The following is a 20,225-nucleotide window of genomic DNA, read 5'->3' as shown; positions in this document are numbered from 1 at the left end:
ACTGAACAATGTTTTGTAATAGCTGAACCTTCAGTACTGTAGTTACTTTAAGTTCCTTAGTTTCTGTTTTAGTGAAATATTCAATTTATATTTTTTGATAAGATAGAAAGTATAAATGGAAAAATGCACAAGGCATAAAAGAAAATGAGTAGAAACAAAATATACATAAGCGATATATACATTATGTGTAAAATGTGCCCGTTTCAGAAATGTTTGGTCGCTCCCCGGGTTGAAGTGTTTTGTTAATTGCAGTCTAGTATGAAAATTTGAATATGAAAACTTTGTTTAAAATTAATTTGAAAAAGGTATACAATAAACCTCTTGGTTTTGGGAGACAATGTCCTTGTTTATTCTATGCTCTCCTACTCTTGCAACCTTATAAAAACCTTTATGCACAATTAGTGTGATTATTACTTTTTCCATTTGTTCCGACCTCATATGATTTTAGATGCAAAGGATACTATCATATATTCTGATGCACAAGGTTTTGCATGAACATCTACAAATGTATGTAATTATCTTGTCAGCCATTGCAAACTAGACTCTAAGGCTCACTTTGGCAAGTCTCAAATATTTTAAATTCTACATAAAATGCAAATATATATTTACTTATATTTAAATCAATACAGCATTTTATTTTGTTTCAACGAGAAATTTGGTTCTATGCAAAATACTAACAAAAACGTTTCCACATTGTGCGGAAAGTCCAGCCACAGTTAATACAATACTTATTAATACAATACAATATTAATACAATATGTTTTTGTGTTGTGTTAATGTTTTTGACATTACACTTGCTGAGATACAATAAATGGTGCAGGAGTGCTTAACTGTCTTTAATATTGGCGAGTTTGAGGATGTGTCGCAAAGTGCCGTAAATGGAAAAATGGAACCGGCGATCTGGCGCCCCCGTGTGGCTATAAGAGGCGCGATCGTGTTGTAGTCGTAGCCACCGGAGAGGCGACCTGCTGGGTAAACAAGAGTGGATGCCTCAGAAGGCAGGGATGGCAACTTCGTCGAGGGCTAATAGTGAGACGTTTCTATATTGATAATTTAAAACCCAACAGGAAGGCCGTACTACAATCTAAGGATTTATGGGCCCTATTTGCGAGCCAAAATGGCTGCGTGTAAACGCGTATTTTTATGAGTGAAGTAGGACTAGCCTTTATGTTAGCTTAGCTCGTAGCCATCCGGGGCCCTTCGTTTTTGCCTGTCGGTTCAGCTCGGAACTGTGTTGTCACAATCTCAGCCACTATTTTCATTGCGGTGGGATTTCTTCGCAGGCCCGCCTAGTTGTAGTGAATGATAGCGTGAGGTACCTGTCGACAATTCCCCGTTTTCAACACATGCCACTATTTCCCTACAGGATTCCACCTAACGCGTTACAGAAAGGACGGTGACACATTCTGAAGGGAGGACTTAAACCCAGGTATGTTCCGTCTTTGTTGTCTTCTGTCCAGTGTGTAGTGCTAAGGGGGCTAACTGTCCACTCTGGCTTCGCTGGGATCGTTTCCGCGATCGTCTTTAGTATAAAGTTTACCACACTTGACAGTCTTATACGGTGGTTCAGCACCGACGCGACCCATCCGGCCACCGTCGCTTCAGCGGCGTTTGTGGGACAACGGACGGCTGAGCTTGTTGGAAACATCCTTGTGTGAACTACGCTCGAATGTCACGCTGATTTACCACATTTCGCCGTGTGATTGCCCGATCCGAGTGGTTTGATGTAGCAAAGAGGAAGCGCAGGGAGGACGGAGGGCAGCGGCTCGGTCGGACCGGTTTCAATGTTGCCGTTTCTGCGGCTGCTTCAACATCCGCCTCGACACTCACGATCACCCTCCGAATCGCAACGACATAAGCTCGTTTTGCCTTATTTGGAACCAATCGTTGGATTCCTGCACGACACTCCTCAAGTTGCTAAAATGTGCTTTATTCGTGTCAGATGTTGGCCCCGATCGAATGACAGGCGGTGCTAGAACCTCACAGATGCAGCATCAGGTACTGACCTGAGCGGACAACCAGCCTCTCACGCTTAAATGGGATTTGTGTGGAGGCTGGCTGCTGTTACTTTGGTTTGCACTCGCTGTAACCGAGATATTTGCACTGAACAATGAATGCGGGACCGCAGCGTGCCGTGTCCTGATCAGGAGGTGTTCCTGCCAGTCCTGATCAGGAGGTGTTCCTGCCGGGTCACCCTCCAACACCCCTGTGACCCTCAGCAGAAGTAAGGTGATGAACAGACGATGGGCGACTGACAAATGAGCTTGTGTCTGTCGTGCAAGGCTTAAACGAACTGGTTCGATGCATTTTTAAAATAATGTCACGCTGAGGTGGCTGGAAATCAGCCTAATGCAACTCCGTCTTGACGACTGGTACTTTTACTTGTTCCCACCAAGTGTGTGTGATCTTGCAGGAGAAACGAAACAGTTTTGCGGCTTAATGAACCAAACTCGCTCCAACTGAAGGTTATGTTCAAAGAGTCGGTTGCCGTGGCAACAAACTCCCGGTGTAAAAGAACTCCTCTTTCTGAAATGGGCTTGAGTTACCAGTCTTTCTTGAGATTATGTTACCGGTGTCCCTCAAAGCAAAAACAGTTTCTGAAGTTCATTTTCTTGGATGTAGCGATTTTTACACCGTGTGTCGCTCTTCGGGAGAGATGAATGGCGTTAAACGACTGTGACAGCGTCCATAAGAAACGCCGCTTGCAGGATAAAAGCAATACGAGCTTTTTAGAGGGGTCCTAACTTTAAGATGCAGGTTTTTTCTGATCTCATTCAGCACTACAACCTGCTGCTTATGGCCATTTACGTGGTTAAAAGCATAATCTCAGATGTAAGCTTTCATGTATAAGGTTTGCCTTTTGTGGTTAAATTACCTTCACCAGGGGAGGAGGTTGTGACAGCCGCCAGTTCTTGGGTTTTTTCCCCAAATAACTTGATTACGAACGGATTTTCCAGATCTTCCAGAGATCAAAGTCAAGGGATTTTGCTCATAAATCAACCTATTGTTACGTAACCTCGATCACTACTGTTGTCCTAATCCGGTCCAAAGGAATAAGACTGATTCCCGTCTTACTGATGGTATCGGATTGGATCAGACTGACGAAGAAACGCGACCGATATGTTGGTGAACAAAGAACTGCGCCTGCCGGTGGAATTGAGACGGTTAGCGGAGGCGTTTCAATCTATGCTAGCACAAAAGATCGTGAAGCCTAATTTAGAAACCGACCTTAACAAACCGCCAACCGGCTGGAACAACTGCAACAACCTGACATTTTGATGCCGTGGTGATTGTTTGGCGTTAGATTCGGCCCCACTTCCTCGTGGGTACAGTGGTGGCGCACCAACCGCGTCAGTACTCGGCTTTCTGCATCGCGTAGGCAGCTTCTTGATGGCAACGGTTGTAAATGGGTTTGTGGTACTGCTCAGCACCTGCTAGAAACAGCTGCAATGTCTTTGGAGTTTTATCTTTTTAAACGTGAAAAAACAAGTCTGACGCTTTTGCTTAGTATTTGTTTTTGTCTGGCCAATGACCAGAAATGCTCAGACTGTTGAGGTCTGGCATCTACCTCCAAACTAGGCTTGTAAAGCAAAGACCAGCTTGGATGTGGGCTGTTTTTTCATGTGAAACATTGCTGCTTTGCTATTGGTAACAATTCTGATGTAGCCTTCTTGAAGTGAGCGCATGTGCACATGTGTATCGGAACTGTATCGGATCGGTATCGTATTGAGATTGGATCAGGAGCAAGAAATGAATCTAGACAACCCAAATATAAACATTATACTGTTAAGTTGCACAACCTACATTAAAGGGAGAACTCAATGAGTATCATACCACAGATTTAGTTTAAGGTAGTTGTGTCCTCTTCTGTTTGGAAGTAAAGCTTTATTGCTGATACCTGAACAGGCCTTTTTTGGATTTTCTTTCATACTTACTGTTGATTTCTACTTTATTTCGTTAGGCTTTCTGCAATGCTGTGAATGGATGCCAAGGACCTGATGCGAGTGAATTTGTTGATTGCCGTGTGAGGAAAGACCTTCCATCATGAAGAGTGAAGTGCCGTCTGAGGCCCCCAGAAGACAGGAGCATCTGAAGGAGCCGCTGGTGAACCCAGAGTCCATGGAGGCAGCCAAGAACTACCCAAACAACATGGATGTAATCGGGAAGGCAGGTAGTGAATTTGACACCCTTTGTGAGTCCAGGCATCTGCCCCTGAGGGAGGCAGAAACGCACAGGGACTCAGAGCGAAGCCTCACGGGCCGCAGAAAAAGAAAGGGCCAACAGGCGGGGCCGTCAGACTGCTCACTGAAGGAGGGTCACCTCAGCGAGAGTTCACTGGCCCCACAGCGTCCGAGGGTGCAGCTTTTACAGCACCCCAGTGAGGACGAGAACAACCACGAATCCTCCTTCAGTGACTGTGCTTCCTCCCCTTCCTCCAGTCTACAGTTCGGGGACTCGGACACGCTGAGCTCGGAGGACGAGGAAGAGGCTGGAGCAACAGGCGGCCAACACAAGGCTCCTGTCCTGGCCACAGGTGGAGCTGCCAGCATTAGTCTGCGCCCTGTTCTGGGTCGAACTCGAAGCAGTCGCTCACATAAGTGGGTGCGGTCCGAGACCGAACCGGTGCTTCTAAAGCGGCCTTGCTTGGGAAGCCGGCGGCCCCTGCATCGGAAGAGATTTGTGAAAGCCGCTCCCGGAGGGGGCCAGCGGACTCCGAAGCAAAAGGAACGACTGCTGTTGCAGAGAAAGAAACGCGAAAGCATCGCACGTAGGAAATACGCTCTCCTCCACAGCACCAGTAGTTCCAGCGACGATCTGAGCATCGACTCCTCCTCCCAGTCTTCTACCGAGGCGGAAGACGAGCTCTACGTGGACGTCAGCAGCACCAACAGCCAGCCCGCCAGTGCTACTGCTGCCACAGGTACCTCAGAAACCACCACTCCCATGGCTTCGCATCATAATCTCCACACTGATGAAGATTCTGTTGAGGCACATGATGATACTTGTTTGATCTTACATTACTATTTTGTGGCAGCTCTGGAAACATATTAATCTACCTTTTTTTTTTAACCAGCTGTTGGTAAAAGAACGTTGTAGACATTATTTCTGCAGCACTAACAACACTGATGCTGCAAGGGAGGGGGGGGCAATCAATCCAGCCTCCATAAATGATCATATTTTAATCAAAGTACATTAATGCAACATGAATTGGTAAGTGGAGCTAAAACAGGAATGCCTTCTGCTACAGAAGGCCAGATGTTCCACGCTGCTTGCACAACACACCGACGGGTGGCGTATTAAACTTTACCTAACTAATGCAATGGTTCATATTTATGAATCACCTTCTTATGTGTTTTTGGTAGTAAGCTTTTCATTTCAAGTGATCCCAAGTTGCACCCAAAACCATATAAACGCTCGTTTTGAGTGATTTGATCAATGTCCTGTTTGCCTTTTGTAGTATTGAGAAACAAGACATAGATTGAATCATTCAAAAGTAGCTTTATTGGCAAAGAGGACGAGCATTAACGCGGCGCCCCATGACGTAAGTTACCGTTAAACCGCAGTAGAAGGTCGGTTGTGCTTCTATGGTGAGAGGTAGAAGGGAAGATAACTCCGAGGTCGCCAAGTGGCAGCGCTGCATAGAGACCAAACATCTCTGAGGAAAAACTCTGCCCTTGTTGACAGCGATGGAAAAAGGGAAGGAGGCAGGTGATGAAACCTGCTGTGTTAATGTGCTCCGTCACAGCAGGTGTGTCACGAAGCCATAAACTCTCCTCTGTAGACAAATGGAACATAAAGAACAATATAGACCCCATTTATGTTCTAGTTAGTGACCTTTCACCCATATCCAAACGCATATGGACGTCACACCTGTGGAGAATAAATGGTCCAACTATTTAATAAGGAATTGATTAAGCACTGTCAAGTGGAGCGCGGCCTCTGAGATGGAACATTTTGATTAATGCATCATCATCTTGGTCTCTAAAAAATGTGCTAGGCCTCCTGCTCCAAGTGAATAGAGCGACTGTTTCATCATGTCAGTTGCAATCTTGGTTTTAATTGCGCTCACTGAGAGCGGTGAGAAAGGATTCCTTGTTTGTGTAAGCACAAGAAGGGTTGGAGGCAATTAGACCTGCAGTGGGTGCTAAGCAGCCGTTCCCTGGAGGCCGTTGGAATAGAAATGACTGTGGGGAGTTCTGGACTTCACTGGCCTGGCAGGGGCTCGATTGTGTGCACAAAAACACCGTCTTTACCGCTGCGCAGCGGACTGTTAACAGCAATTTGGACTGGAGGTGCTCATCGATCGAAGAGAAGAGTGACGCTGCGTTGAAGCTGCATCTGCCAAACATCAGTCAACCATTTTCTACATTATTAAAGTATTCATGAATGATTGGTTGATTGTGGAATCATTCACTAGTTGCAGAGAGGCCAGATTAGATGTGAAGATGTTTTTAAAGAAAGCCTTGTCTGGAATAGTTTGGGGCAAATGAGCTTCAGCTCCAGTCAAAACAAGGATCAAACCGGTCTGGAGAAGGGAAGAGAGACCACGACTACGGACCCCTTTACACGGTGACGACAATGGCGAGGTTGTGTTGCGTTTGCTTGGAGCTCCTTAATCTGTGAGCTTTTGCATGGACGTTTTGAAAACATGTTTTTCTCTCCATGTAAAGAGGAAGTGCCGACTACTGGGCCGGCACGCACGATACCGTGCTTTTGTTATCAGGATCCATGTGATCGTTTTCCCTCTGTTCCAAAGCTTTGATACTTCCAGGCTTCCGTAGTGACCACAGACCCGGCTGAAGCAGTGCGGTGGGGGCCAGGGTTGGATTACAGAGACGGGTTATTGTCCCATCGTTTATCGTGACTCCTAATAAACAGCTGTACTTAAATACGGCTAAAGTTCAGTCTGAGATTAACCTTGGAATGTGGAAGATCATTAGATTCACACTCATCATCTCACCTACACACGACACAAGTTAGACACAAAGTGCTCTGAATCTCTTAAACTAGTTCAGGGGAACTCAACCTATAGATCGAAGTCTTGAATTAAACATTAACATGTATGTTGTGTTACTGAGGGAAGAGGCTCTATCGTCCTCCTTTAGCCTCTGTAAAGTGGGATGAGTCCATAGAGGGATGCATTACTTAACTCATTAAGTGGTGGCATCAACTCATTTGAGCAAAAGCATCATGAGAGCGTTTTAGTCGTGATTTTTGCACCTTATATGCAGAGTCATCAGAGATGAAACAAGGAAATCATTGAAAAGTGTCTGGTTGCTTTATTCTGATCTGTTTGCTGGCTCTCCACCCAGACCTTGTGCTTGAGCCTTGACCCCTGTGACTGTTGTGCAGGCGCTTTAGACGAGGATGTGGTGGTGATCGAGGCGACGCCAGCCCCGGCTCCTGCTATCCCCGCAAGCGAAGAGATCAACGTTACGTCGACGGACAGCGAGGTGGAAATTGTCACGGTCGGTGATGGCTTCAGGTAGGCGTCTCCACTGTGTTTACGTGTCATGGCGCGTCCCACCGTGCCTGGGCTCTGTGGCGCAACACCGTACAGTGTCTGTGGGGCTTCATAGGATTGAGTAACATGTGTCGGGCCTTCGTTGCACGGTGGTCTGCGACGCTAGTGAGCTCATTGGAGTGTGACGCAAACACAACACAGCTGTGGTGCACCGGTATCCCATCATTGGACCAAAACATCTCTGATCAATGTTTGTACTGTTGTACTTTTATTGCCAGAGTCTTAACAGAAAACACTGAAATCGTGATGTAATAAATTCTTTATTACAGTTGACGGCAAATTCGTACTATTTCCAAGGTCCAAGCTGTGGTAAGCTGCTAAGAAAAACACACGCACAACTTAAGGGAACACGCGTCACACAATTGCAACACATAAAAAAACGACTTTTTAGCCAACAAGAACTGGCTCAAATGTTGCTGACATGTTGAATTTTTGCACTCAGAAGCAGGATGGGGAGCATAGCGTTAGCACTGGTGGCTAACTAGCCAGCTCATTGTCTGCATACAGTAGACGACGGCCGTACTTTTAAAATATCCTCTTTTGTTTAAAGTAAGCTGGAACAAATAGTGAAAATGATGCTTAAAGTCACAAAACCAACAACAGACCGTAATAGTGTCCATTTGATCAGACCGCGTTGTGGAGCTCTCTCTGCTCAAACATCTGCACCACATGGTTGGACCACATGGTTGTCTTGCTTGGAGCCTTTATTAATTCTTTCATAAAACAAGAGTTGCATGTTGTGAGGCATTGAAGGTTTATTGAGTCTTTAAATGATTTTAAATTCATCCTCCCGCCCAGAAATTGGACCCCTGAATCGAAAAAATCTCCATTTCAAATTCATGTAAATACTTGCAGAATAAGCTAAACTTGTTGCCAAAAGCTGTTTTACCAACTCAACACAATATTGATAATGGCATGTAATGTAGTTGTTATAACTGGATTCCAGCAGTTCAGCCTTGGGCTAAAGCAGACGGTGGCTTCAAGGTAGAATTTGTTTAAAATATGTGAACAAACCATATCATAACGTCAGTGTCATGATCTCTCATCATTGCTAACATAGAAGACAAGTGAGGCTTGTTGGCATTAAGAATTATGTTAAGGGGAATCTTTTTTTAACCCCATTATACAGCTTAGTCCCTAAATGACCACTAAATGTTTGACAATGTTATTGTACCAGGGGTGGTTCCACCAAGCCTGGAGCCTGTTGTGGTTGTAGTTATCAGCCTGTTTCCCTGTAAAAGACATTCCGGTTCACCAGAAAATGTCGGGATGAGCTTCACCAGAGGGGGGGATGGGCAGCAGGAGAGGAAGAGGGTGGGGAATCACAGGCCAAGAGAATGTTCACTAGAATCGTCGGCTTTAACCTACAAAGTGACACAACAGCTTTTATAAGGCCACCACTGTTTCCCGGGGAAATATTTTTATCCTAACATTTATTCTAACGGGTCAGCTCGGTGCATCATTTATGTAAAACTGCTCCTGAAAATGGTGTCGTGATGTGCGTTGATTGGAAGCCAGCGAGGTCGTCCACATCAGACGGATCGTTCCAGTCACGCGTGCGCCTCTCCTCTCTGTTTCAATAAATGTCGCTCCTAATTGTCATTTTAAATGTTTTCTCGTTATTGTTCGGGAACTGCAGTTTGACTAATTAAAATTCAGCCTCTCCCCAGCATAATAACTTCATGTAGCTGCCTCTCCACAGCCTCAAAGCCAGTTCTTCATGTAAAATAATTTAAAAGACGATGACTCTTGCAGAGCCTGTAATATGGGATTTAATTATTAACCACGTGCAATCGAGGGTGATGTCATTTGTACGCCGATGCAGCGAATGGCGGGAGACATTAAACATCAGTGTTCCAGCACCATCCCTTTGCTGATAGCAACTTAAATAAATATTTAATCTACCTGTGAATGTTTTCTACTCTGAAACAGTCCTGCATCTGCTTTAATCCGAACGTACGAGCGTGCATGACGTCACTTGAGCACTTTTACCCCTCCCACCACTGTTTCCTAAATGTCACGAGTGTGCATCAAAATCAGATCTGGGCTATGCTAATGTTGCTAACTCCAACTGTTCAGTGAGTAAATATATATTTTTATCTGCATGGGCACGAATCCCCCCCCTTCTCTCACCGTCCTGTCGGTGCTTGGCTGGAAAGTGGTTTATGTTTGGGTGCACAGCCTGCCCCCCTCGTGTTTTTTAACTCTATGTCCCATGTTGTGTCCAGGGGCTGTGCTTTTTGTGGGGGAGGCAGCTAGCGGATCAAGGAGAAAGGCCAAAGATTTGAGACAAAAAAACTAAATGGCATGGGAAACATGCAAGATCCAACAGTGCACCTTCAAGTCACTCATTCCCTCAGTGTTCCTGTTTATAATGTGCTGGCTGACTCTTGGCTACCTGCCCAAACCCCAGGGGTTCACGGTGGTAAACAGATATTTGCAAAATAATCCCAGGTCTGCTTAATTAAGAACCCCCCCCACCCCCTAGTGACAGGAGCTGCTCCTCAGTGGCAGCAGCAGACGTGTGGAGTCCAGTTACATCCAAAACACAGCCATAATGCGCCCCCCTCTGCTTCACCACCTTTACTACTGCATGTTCAGCCTCAGACGTGAGTCTGTGTATTTGAACGATAACTTTCCTCTTTTGTTCCAGTTGTGTTGTGCAGCAAGTCTAGCAGGAATTTTAATTTGGAAGGAAACATTATGAGCTAATGGGAATCCCCCTTATCACAGAAGGCAAGAGGGAAGGCGTTTCCTTCAAACACTTTCAGCTTCTTCTGCATAATGAGCAGTAGATTATAATGAATGCTCTTTTTTACATTAACTCTGAGTCATCACCAACTATTAAATTAAAAATCCTTTTACAAAGCTAATTCAGCATTGTTAAGGTAATGTAGTAATAGAAAAAGAGTGAGTAATCGTGTCTGTGATCTGAGGGGAAACAGACACAGGGAGGAAATAGTTCAAGCACTGGTTATTCCTCACCACTGACGCTGGGCTATACTGGAGAGGAGCCTATATTTTTACAGCCTTTCTCTTCTGTTCATGTGCTGTCAGGATGCAACGGTAAAATCCCCCTGCTCCAAAGCTCCGCGTCTCCAGCTTTACGGCACTGCCATACAGGCACCAGCTCCCTGTCCCTGGAGCTTATCCCCCTGCTAAGCACTTTGCTGTGCAGTAAATGTGACTATTCCTCAGCCCCTCACTGCAGTCATGCAGAAGTAGGGGTTGAGTGACAAGACCCAGGGAGAAAATTAAAAGGAGGAGGGCGGGGAAGGTTTTGAGTGCAGCTACAACTGCAGTTCTTGGAGAATATATAATAATATGAGCCGTGAGTCCGATAAAAATGTCTGACATTTACGTTTATTCACTTTGTGAGCGCGTGGATGTGAAATGTGCCTGAGTGACCTTTTCTGTTGTGTGCTCTAATCAATTTGTTTTCTCAATGCGTGCATGCCTGCAGGTCGCATTCTGCGGGGGGTCTCGGCAGAATTTGGAACTCTAGCTGTTCCCAGAATCGTCTTCAGGAGCCCCGTGGTCGTCACAGGCTCTCCACCGTCATTCAGCCACTACGTCAGAGCGCAGGGGAGGTGGTGGACCTCACTGTAGATGAAGATGGTAAGAGCAAGCGCTACAGTATGTACAGCAACCTTTTACATTTCCTTTGTTCTTTTTTTTAACGCGTTTTTTAAACAGCCATTTTCCACCCATTCTCAAATGATCATCAAACCATTCAGCTGATGTGTTTTGTATTTGTAATTTCTGCTTTTCCTGTGTCAGCGTTGCTCTGTTGGTGTATCACTCTGCTGTACATATGTCAACACTTATGTCTGTGGTTCCCTGGCTAAGTGCCTAAATGATGAAAGGCTGCAAACTGTATTATGTCACATCCAGTTTGGCAGATTGGAGCCAGATTTAAGTTATGGTGAAGGAGTCGCATGCATTAATCAGAGCAATGAATTGTTTTTCACACGAACTGTGATCAACATGGAACTAGTACCCAGACAAAAATGGGCTTCAGTCATTTTCCATCAGCCTGCAGCAGTGGCTGTAACGTGGGAGAGTGTTTGCATGTCTTCAGAGAAAGAGGGTCAATTAATTTGGAAATATGAAAAGTGAACCGCGAGCTCATGCTTGGATGCTAATGAGGCCTTCTCCTCCTTTTCCTTGACTGCTAACCTTGTGCAGTGCACACATTATAGCCGTTGTTGGCGTTCCCCCTTTAAAATCGGGACACCGGAACATCAACAGAATATTTGTACTTTTATAAATTGGTTTGCTTCTGAATCGTCACCTCTTTCTCTCCCAGAACTCTCAGTTGTGCCAACAACCTCTGGCAGCGTTCCGTCTCAAACAGTCGGCTCATCCTCATCATTATCTTCCCATCATGCCTCTACCTCAGAGCTCAATGATGCCCCAGGTCCCTCCACTAGCTGCTCGGGCTCCATACCTGAAAATATGCACACACAGAGGCCAAGTGGTTCTAATCGTACAGCCACAGAGGGTAAGACTGGACACGACACCATCAAACCAGTTGTTGGAGTATTTATTACCTTTGCTCTGAGGCCTGTTCAAAGATATTTTTCCTTTTCTTTTGCTGATGCTCATTAGAGTGGTTTATATTGAGTCGCCCCTTCAGAGCCCCTTTATTTATATCTTTTCTTCGTGTATTCTGTCCAGATGACAACAGACCCAGCTTGTCAGCTGCAGCGGGGGAGAACGCAGGCACAGCCATGCCCAGACTCCCCTCCTGCTGCCAGCAGCACTCCCCGTGTGGGCGGCCCTCCCCTGGTCACCTGTCCTTAAGCCACTCGCATTCAAGCTGCATGCAGGCCTCGTCCTCTCAACAGACCAGTGGCTCTCAGCACAGCCACAGTCACGTCCACAGCCACAGCAACACTCACCACTTCATCCACCACGTTCACCACCCGGCGCCACAGCCCCCGGGCACCCTGCCTTTTCAGGAGTCGAGCTGCACCGTGGAGCGGCCCACCGCTCTGCCTGCAACGTGTGCTGGAGTCGGCAGCGGCAACATCAGTACTAGCGGCAACAATACAGGCCATTACCATGACCAGGTAGGCCCGGTCCAGTAAACACACCCTCCTGTACTTAATATGTAAATGAGGTCGCATATTGGCCTTTCTCTTGGAGAATGACATCATTAATTATACACTGTGTCACTGTGCTGCTCAAGACACTCAATAAGTGCCATGGGTTGTAAAACAGGCTGTTTTATGTGTCTGAGTGGCAACATGTGTTACTTTTTAACCAATCAAACGGCTTGAAAATTCTGTAAATAATTCAGTGACTATTTGTGTCATAATTTAAGTCTACCGATATCAATACCCTGAGTACTGAGACCATATTTGATGGGGTGCTCTTGGACTATCAATATGTTTCCCCACAGAATATTGATTAAAGCGTAGTAGAAAATGGTAAAGGATTGTTTGCAGGGTAACGTTAGCGATGATGGATGCAGACACGGCTATCGATAAACCGGTCATAGCAAAATTCAACAAAGCAGCAGAACTCAACAGGTGACTGGTTCTTCTGGGTCCTGGCGGGTCCACTGGACTCAATGAGCCTCTGGATCTTGACTGACTGCCAGCTCCTTGTGCTCCACCAACCGGACCCTCGTCCCGCACAAGCTTTTGGAGATGCTGTTGACACCTGACATGGTTAGACAGCAGTGTCTGTCGACCCACATTGGATCTAACCCGTCCAGGCTCCACTGTGATCCGCCTTCTGCCTGCAGGCTGAATAACAGAAAATGTCAACTGCACGATCTAAAGCGGTCTGTTTTGATTGGCCCAGATGTGTTGGTAACCTAATAAATGTTATCTTTCCTTTTTATATATGAAGGGTTGAAAGTTGTCCTTGTAAGTCTTGGGTGCGTAGCGTACTGTAGGCAGTGTTCCACGCTGATTCTCCCCCGTTTGTGTGTCGTAACCCATGTCTCTGCAGTGGGTCACCTGATCAGCTGTCTGCAGCTCAGTCCGGTTCTGTTGGCACAATGAGCTGTCATGCACCAGAGGGGAGAATGTTGTTGTCATTATTTCCTGATGTGGCTTCAAAGATGGATGTGAAGGCCTCGAGATGGCATTTATTATTTACTCTTTATCATCCTGCCTTCCACTTTCATTGCTCAATATATCTGTTCCCCCATTTAGACTAGATACTGAAAGCTTTTGTTGTTCCACTAAAAAGAAATGCAGTGAATTCTGTGGTGCGGCTGTATCTCAAAGGATGACACATTAGGGCTTCTGGAGGAGTTTGCTTTATCCTTCTTTACAATCCTTTCTCTCTTGCCACTACAGCAAACCCTGCCAGTGGATCTGAGCAGCAGCAGCATCAGGAGCGGTGGAAACGGCGGGGCTAGTTTCCATGGCAGTACGTCAGCTTTTGATCCATGCTGCCCAGGCTCCACCTCTCGGCCCCCACCTTACGTTTCTCAAGCCATCCCGGGGCCCAGCCAGCCAGCTGTGGTGGACTCCTTCAGCTCTTCAGTGGTGGCCCAGCCCCAGCCACAAACCCAGCCCCAGCCCTGCAGACATTATATGCACCCCTCATGTAAGTGGCAGCTACAGGACATGCTGCTTTTTCACATTTCCTCTTTAGTCTTTCTAAAGCTGTTCTGGACCCCCCCCCCCATTCTCTTGTGCACAGATGGCCCTCTAGCACGCTCACTGCATCATCAGCCCTCGTCGTCTTGTCCTCACTCTCACGGGACTCCCCAGCTCACGTCTCAGCCGCCAGCACAGGGCGATTATGTGATTCCCCACACGGTGACCTTTCATCCATCCCTACCGTCGCATCCTTCTGGCCACGCCATGACCCCCGCACCTCCACCTCCACTGTCCACCCACCACCTCTCTGGCTCCGGCGCAGCCCTGGCACAGCACTTGCCCACAGACCACCAGACCCTGCCGCACCACATACCCGCACTGGGGGCCTCGGTGCAGAGGCTCCATCAGCATGAGATGCTGCAGAGGATGGAGGTTCAGCGGCGCAGGTTGATGCAGCATCCGACGTGAGTACCGCCATTATTGACCTTCTCGCCCTCCCTTTCCTGACTCGGTACATAAATTTGCATCTTTCTTTACCTCCAGACGAGCACACGAGCGTCCACCGCCGCACCCACACAGAATGCACCCCAACTACGGCCACGGACACCACATCCACGTGCCACAAACTATGTCTTCCCATCCTCGTCAGCCCGAGCAAAGGACAGCATGGTCGGTATCGGGCGCAGCGCAGCTGGGCCGTCGTACGCTGAAGACTGAATTCTTGTACTGTGTTGATCAACAGGGAGCTGGGCCTCGAGACTGTGGCGCCATATGCTCCTTCAGGGCACCTGCACTCCCACCTGCCCCCTTACCACCCTGCCCCCAGACTGCACCACTTCCCCTTCATGGTGAGAGTCCAACCCAGAGCACACGTGCAAACATTAGCATAAACGAGAAAAGACAATCACTACTTAACAAAGTTGGAATGAGATTAATGCTCTTGGCCTCCTATTTATAAGATTACTTATTTCAAGGATGGTTTGGGCACCCGCGTGAATAATGCATCAGCAGTTAATCGCAACTCGTTGGGCGTTTAAAGTACAAACTCGACAAATCCACAATCCTTCAGACAGAACCGGGGAAATACGTGTCCTGATATTTTTGTTTCAGTGTTTCAATCAGATTTACTCCTTAGCCTCAAAGAATGCGTGCGGGAATTCCGGGTTGCTGTTTTCCACATTCTGAACGCCAGCAGAATTCAGCGTGCACGCTGAGCCTGGATGTGCAGCTGAATATTGATGAACATTCTCCAGAGTTCATTAGCTTTAAATTGTATCTGTCTTTGACCTTCATCATCACACATGAAGGCCTTCGGAGACCCCTCTAATTTGTTTTGGAAGGATTTTTTTCCCTTCGAACCCCAGAGCTGCCACGTGCACCGAAGCCATATAATGATATGGGTGTTGGATATAACAGAATAGGTTTTTATACCGCCGCTTTATCTAATTTGGAGCAGCAATCACCAGGTTATCATCAATTATTTATCTGCATTTTCTACCTTTTTCACATGAAATGACAGCAAGGTTATAGCGCCCCCTTTGGCCACGACCACAGCTTGTAAACGCCAGGAGGCTTCCAGTTCTTGTTTAAGGGGCTTTTGCCCATTCTTCCCACCAAATGGTGGTTTTTGCTTTTATAAATCGTGAAGGTTAATCGAATCCATTATTCCTGTGAAATGTTCCTCGTGCGTGACTGCAGCAGAAACCCCAGAACATGATGGATCAACCCGCTGTGCTTTCAGATGGACAGGCGTTCTTTTCAACACGTTCGTTCCTCTTTGTTCTCCAAACGTAATTATTTGAATTGCTGCCAATTTGAAGGCTCCACACAACTTGTTTCCAAAATGCTTGAAGCTCGTCGATGTTTGCGGACGTCTGGGGCTGAATTCTGTGAGGAGGACACAGGACAGGTGCAGCTGAACAGTTGAACCGTGACCTCTTCTAACTCCCATATCAGATATTTTCTCAGTCTTTCAGACCTTATCTTCACCTCCACTGGCCCTGTGAGCTGCCATTAGTAACATTCTGGTCTGCCAGCTTAGTCTCCTCCTGCTCTGTAGGGTTAGTGCTGTTATATACGTTGGTATTTGAGGTTTGCATCATCTGGCCTTTTCCTAAAGATGATGGTAAACGGGCCCTGACCCTGAAGGGCGACTTGTTGCCCAGGGGTGCCACATGTATTCATTTAAGAAGAATTTCTGCTTGTATTTCTGTGAAATGGTTCCTCCGCGATGACCAATGTGTGTTTTCGGTGCTTCCTTTCAGCACACTGGCATATCGGAGCTGACGTATCCACACATCCGGTACATCTCATCCAGAATGACTGGCTTTGGAAGAACCTACGAGGTGAGGCAACCATTTGATTCTTTTCTGGGTAACGTCTTCAGATTTGGCCCATGACCATGAAGTAAGGGACTATTTTCAAAGCTTCTGCGATGCCATTTGGGCTGAGGCTCCTCAATCTTGTCTCCTATCAGGACCTGCTGCATTTAGAGGAGAGATTGGGGACTGTGAACCGAGGAGCCTCTCAGGGAACCATAGAGAGGTGCACGTACCCACACAAATATAAAAAGGTGAGCCGCTTCGCCTGCTCTGTGACCCGCACATTGGAAATGAGTAGACTGTGTATGTGGTGCATGTCTAACGGGAACCTCTGGGACAGAGTCCATAGTGGTCTTTTGTGCTCATTTCAAATGTCTGATGTTTTGCCATCATGTAGCAGAAATACTGTAGTGTGTGAGTTTGTTGGGGAAACTGTTCCTTAGGGCTTTCCAAATGTTACTGAATAAGCAATCTAATGCCCTGCCACCCAATACAGAAGGTGTTGGAGAGAGACATTGACCCACAGTTAACCCCTGAAGCTTGGGCATCTATTGGGAAAAATATGCACGCAACCCCAGAATCGGTGAGAAATAACCAACAAGTCAATCTGGAAACATGTCTCTGCTCAAATGTAGCCTGGATGTTACTGTTAGCCATGGGGGCCAGGGAATTTGGCTCTAGAGTAACTTTGATTAGGATGACTGTGATAGTTTTCAGGACAAAATGACCATTATCTCTGTCGCCAACAGAATTTAATAGTCCTGTGCCATTTCTGCCTCTTCCTGAGCAGCCTTGTTGTTGTTGTTGTTGTTGTCGCTGTAAGTGTAATATGCACTTGTAAAGTTAATCCACCCTTTTAGCTGAGCAGAAAGTTAACTCAGAATTGAAAAGCCTCTACAATGCTGTCGCAGACCCGACCGGCGCCACTTTCACTGGAAAGTCACGTTTCCGACGTTTCCCCCTCACAGAGAAAGCTGCACGATAAACAGGACGAAGAGGAGGGGGCAGATGAAGACACGGAGGAAAAATGCACCATCTGCCTCTCCATACTGGAGGAGGGGGAGGATGTCAGGTAATAACTCCCCTCCTGGGTTTTTGTTGCTGGCTGTTCAATTATGACTTCAGGGGTGCGTCCTTGAGTGTGAACACAGAGACGTGTTGATGGCTCGCCCCCCCCAGCTCCTCTTGAGACGTATTTTATGTTTTAAAACCCAAAGGTCTGGTAATCAGGAGGACCCCAGGGGGCTTTAAAAATTACAACCCTCATGGAGCTGCACGTTGGCACTTGTTCAGTTTTTCCCTCAGGTTTTTCTGCCCCCTGCTGGATGTAGAAAACACTGCACCCACACGTTTTTATTTTCTTCTTTTTTAAAGAAATGGGAGAAACTGTCTCTTAAAATCCTTTATTAGTGTTTATTCCTCACGGAAACGCCTTGTGCACCTCCCCGTACGCTTGCATGCACTTCAGAATTAGACTTTCCCTTATCGAAGCGTCCTTGTCCTGGTTTATGTCCTCCCCACCACTAGGTGGCGATGTGTCTTTTACATTGGCTGTTTACATTGAGCGCACTACATAGGGTCCAGCGACGCTCGCTAACATTTCGGACACCATTTCAAAATGGCGTTATCGGGTTTACCTGCACCTCAGTTCGTTACCCCATCAGACGTGCGCGGAGGCCGGGTGAACGCGAGTGCTAACGCCTGGTCTGTGTCCCCCCCAGACGGCTCCCGTGCATGCACCTCTTCCACCAGCTGTGCGTGGACCAGTGGCTCGTCACCAACAAGAAGTGCCCCATCTGCAGGGTGGACATCGAGGCGCAGCTGTCCACCGAGAGTTGATGCTGTTGTCATTTTTCGTTCCTCCTTCTCCTTCTTCTTCTTCTTCTTCTTCTTCTTTTTTTAAAACTAACACGCCCTTTTGTTGAAGGTTTATTTTGAGATCACGTTATTTTCTCCTTCAGTACTGCAGTCAACCAAAGATGGCATGAGTTTCCTGCGCAGCTCCACTCGGACAAGAATATAGTAAATGACTAACAAACGAACAGACAGCAGCGCCCCCCCCCCCCCCCCCCGAGGGCTGGAGTGCCAGCTACCACACGTTAGCTACAACAGCTAGGAATCTGCATTAAGGTTTCCAAGATTTTATTGTATTTATGAAGCTTTTATGTAGCTTTGGATTGTTTCCTCAGATGTCATATTTGTTTTGTTCCTCTGCATGTTTCCTTGCGATGCATTTCTTTGCACAAATGAGGCGGGCGCACGCGGCCTGACGCGCTGCCGGTGGGGAGAGCTGCTCTGGTAAAGATGCATTTCTGTAAACCTAATGCCTTGCTTTACTAGGATAGAATGACGACCTCCTTTTAAGAAGATTAAAAAAAAAAAAAACAACGGAAAAAAAGCAAAACATTGCAGGATTCATCTTACCAATCATTGTATTGATTAGTTCATGTTTAGAAGATGTGGATTGTTAGTGAAGATGTTTTTTTTTTGTTTGTTTTTTTTAAGTAAACCAAGACATTCCTAACTAGGGATAATATGTTAACAGATCAGCTGCTGTATTAGTGCACACCCAGTATTTCTAGAGTGGAATAAACTCTGATGTTCACCTCAGTCCCAGGTTATGCACATGCTTTGCTCCCCCTCTTAAAAAAAAAAAGAAAAGAAAAAGATATCACTGTCATCTATCAGAGAAACTGCTGTCATCACCCGGTGTACGTCAGATACCCGGGAAAGAATGTTGAACCCCCCCCCCCCCCCCCCAAACTGTTCTGTCCAACCGTGACAGCCGTCGCGCCGCCCTGAAGCTTTTATTTTGACGTCAGCTTGACTTCCTGCGGTCCACTTCCTGCTCTCAGGTCAACACAAGCCTGCGACCTCCCGACCTCCACCAGAAATAACGACCTTTTCTCTCTTCCTTTGAGCCGCCATCCTTTCTGTCTTTGGACTTTAGAATCCACTGTGTCTGTTGCCGAGATAAAAACACTAACACGCGCGCAGATTCTTGCACAATAGAGAAAATAGGAGACTAGTGAACTTGACGGTGCACTGAGGCCATGTGTGTCCACGGATCCATATTTGAAATGACAAAAAAGTGACATTTTGAATGGAGTGTTGCAGTGCAGTACTTAAAGCAGGTATCCATGAACCCATTGAAAGGCATCAGGATCATATTCTGTGGGATTTATATTAGTTTTAAAAATAATATTAATAAACTTGGATAACTCTTGAGTCTCTCCTTTTGTTTTTCTTTTAGAGATTTTTCTGAATGGAAATCCAGTATTTAAATTCCAACCTTTGAATGTCAAGTTTCGGAGCCGAGTTAATTCTCTGCGACCGGGTTTAATGGATTTGGGAGTTTTGGGTCATATTTTAATGATCTGCTGGCAAATTTAGGAGAGGCAGATGCAAGAAATGTAACGTGTGGCGATGTAGAGCGAGGAAGGGTGTCGCACTCCTCAGATCCCTCCAGAGATGTTTGGGTTTCAGTCAGAACACGATCAAACGACGGTCAACATTCAGGCCAGAAAGTTCGGTCTCAAAGTCTTTTGGGAGTTTCCTTTTTTCCCGCACTGTTGTTACAATAATGGTACTAATTCAGTACAATTCGTTAAAATAGTGAAAATATCAACATATAAAAGGAGGATTGAGGTGTCAAGCGTAGTTCTGTAATTCATAATTACATTATATTTTAGAATAATATGCTGGAAAATAACCGATGGGGAAAAAAGCTCATCCTAAAATAAAACTGCGGTTCTGCATGTGGCCACATGGGGGCAGCACAGCCGCCTGAATTCCACCGACTAAAGATCAAAC

General features: G+C 46.3%; 1 protein-coding gene across 3 annotated transcripts; it reads left to right on the top strand.

The window, feature by feature from the left end:
• Nucleotides 1–880: 880 nt before the first annotated feature.
• Nucleotides 881–19,640, top strand: rnf111 (ring finger protein 111). Of its 3 annotated transcripts, XM_057014079.1 has the most exons (16): nt 881–1,029; nt 1,367–1,429; nt 3,962–4,921; nt 7,354–7,486; nt 10,989–11,143; nt 11,835–12,029; nt 12,206–12,600; nt 13,843–14,095; nt 14,192–14,555; nt 14,635–14,760; nt 14,834–14,939; nt 16,356–16,436; nt 16,568–16,663; nt 16,909–16,995; nt 17,381–17,484; nt 18,134–19,640. In XM_057014079.1, exons 3-16 carry the CDS (start codon nt 4,045–4,047, stop codon nt 18,249–18,251), a joined length of 3,090 nt encoding a protein of 1,029 aa, XP_056870059.1. In that variant the 5' UTR covers nt 881–1,029; nt 1,367–1,429; nt 3,962–4,044; the 3' UTR covers nt 18,252–19,640. The 3 variants fall into 3 exon arrangements, with proteins under 3 accessions (XP_056870059.1, XP_056870067.1, XP_056870070.1); XM_057014087.1 differs by lacking the exon at nt 16,909–16,995; XM_057014090.1 differs by lacking the exons at nt 17,381–17,484; nt 18,134–19,640 and adding an exon at nt 17,162–17,370.
• The last annotated feature ends 585 nt before the right edge of the window (nt 19,641–20,225 follow it).

This window comes from Takifugu flavidus, chromosome 2 (assembly GCF_003711565.1).
Source record: "Takifugu flavidus isolate HTHZ2018 chromosome 2, ASM371156v2, whole genome shotgun sequence".
Lineage (NCBI taxonomy): Eukaryota > Metazoa > Chordata > Actinopteri > Tetraodontiformes > Tetraodontidae > Takifugu > Takifugu flavidus.
This window is presented reverse-complemented; position numbering and strand designations above follow the sequence as displayed.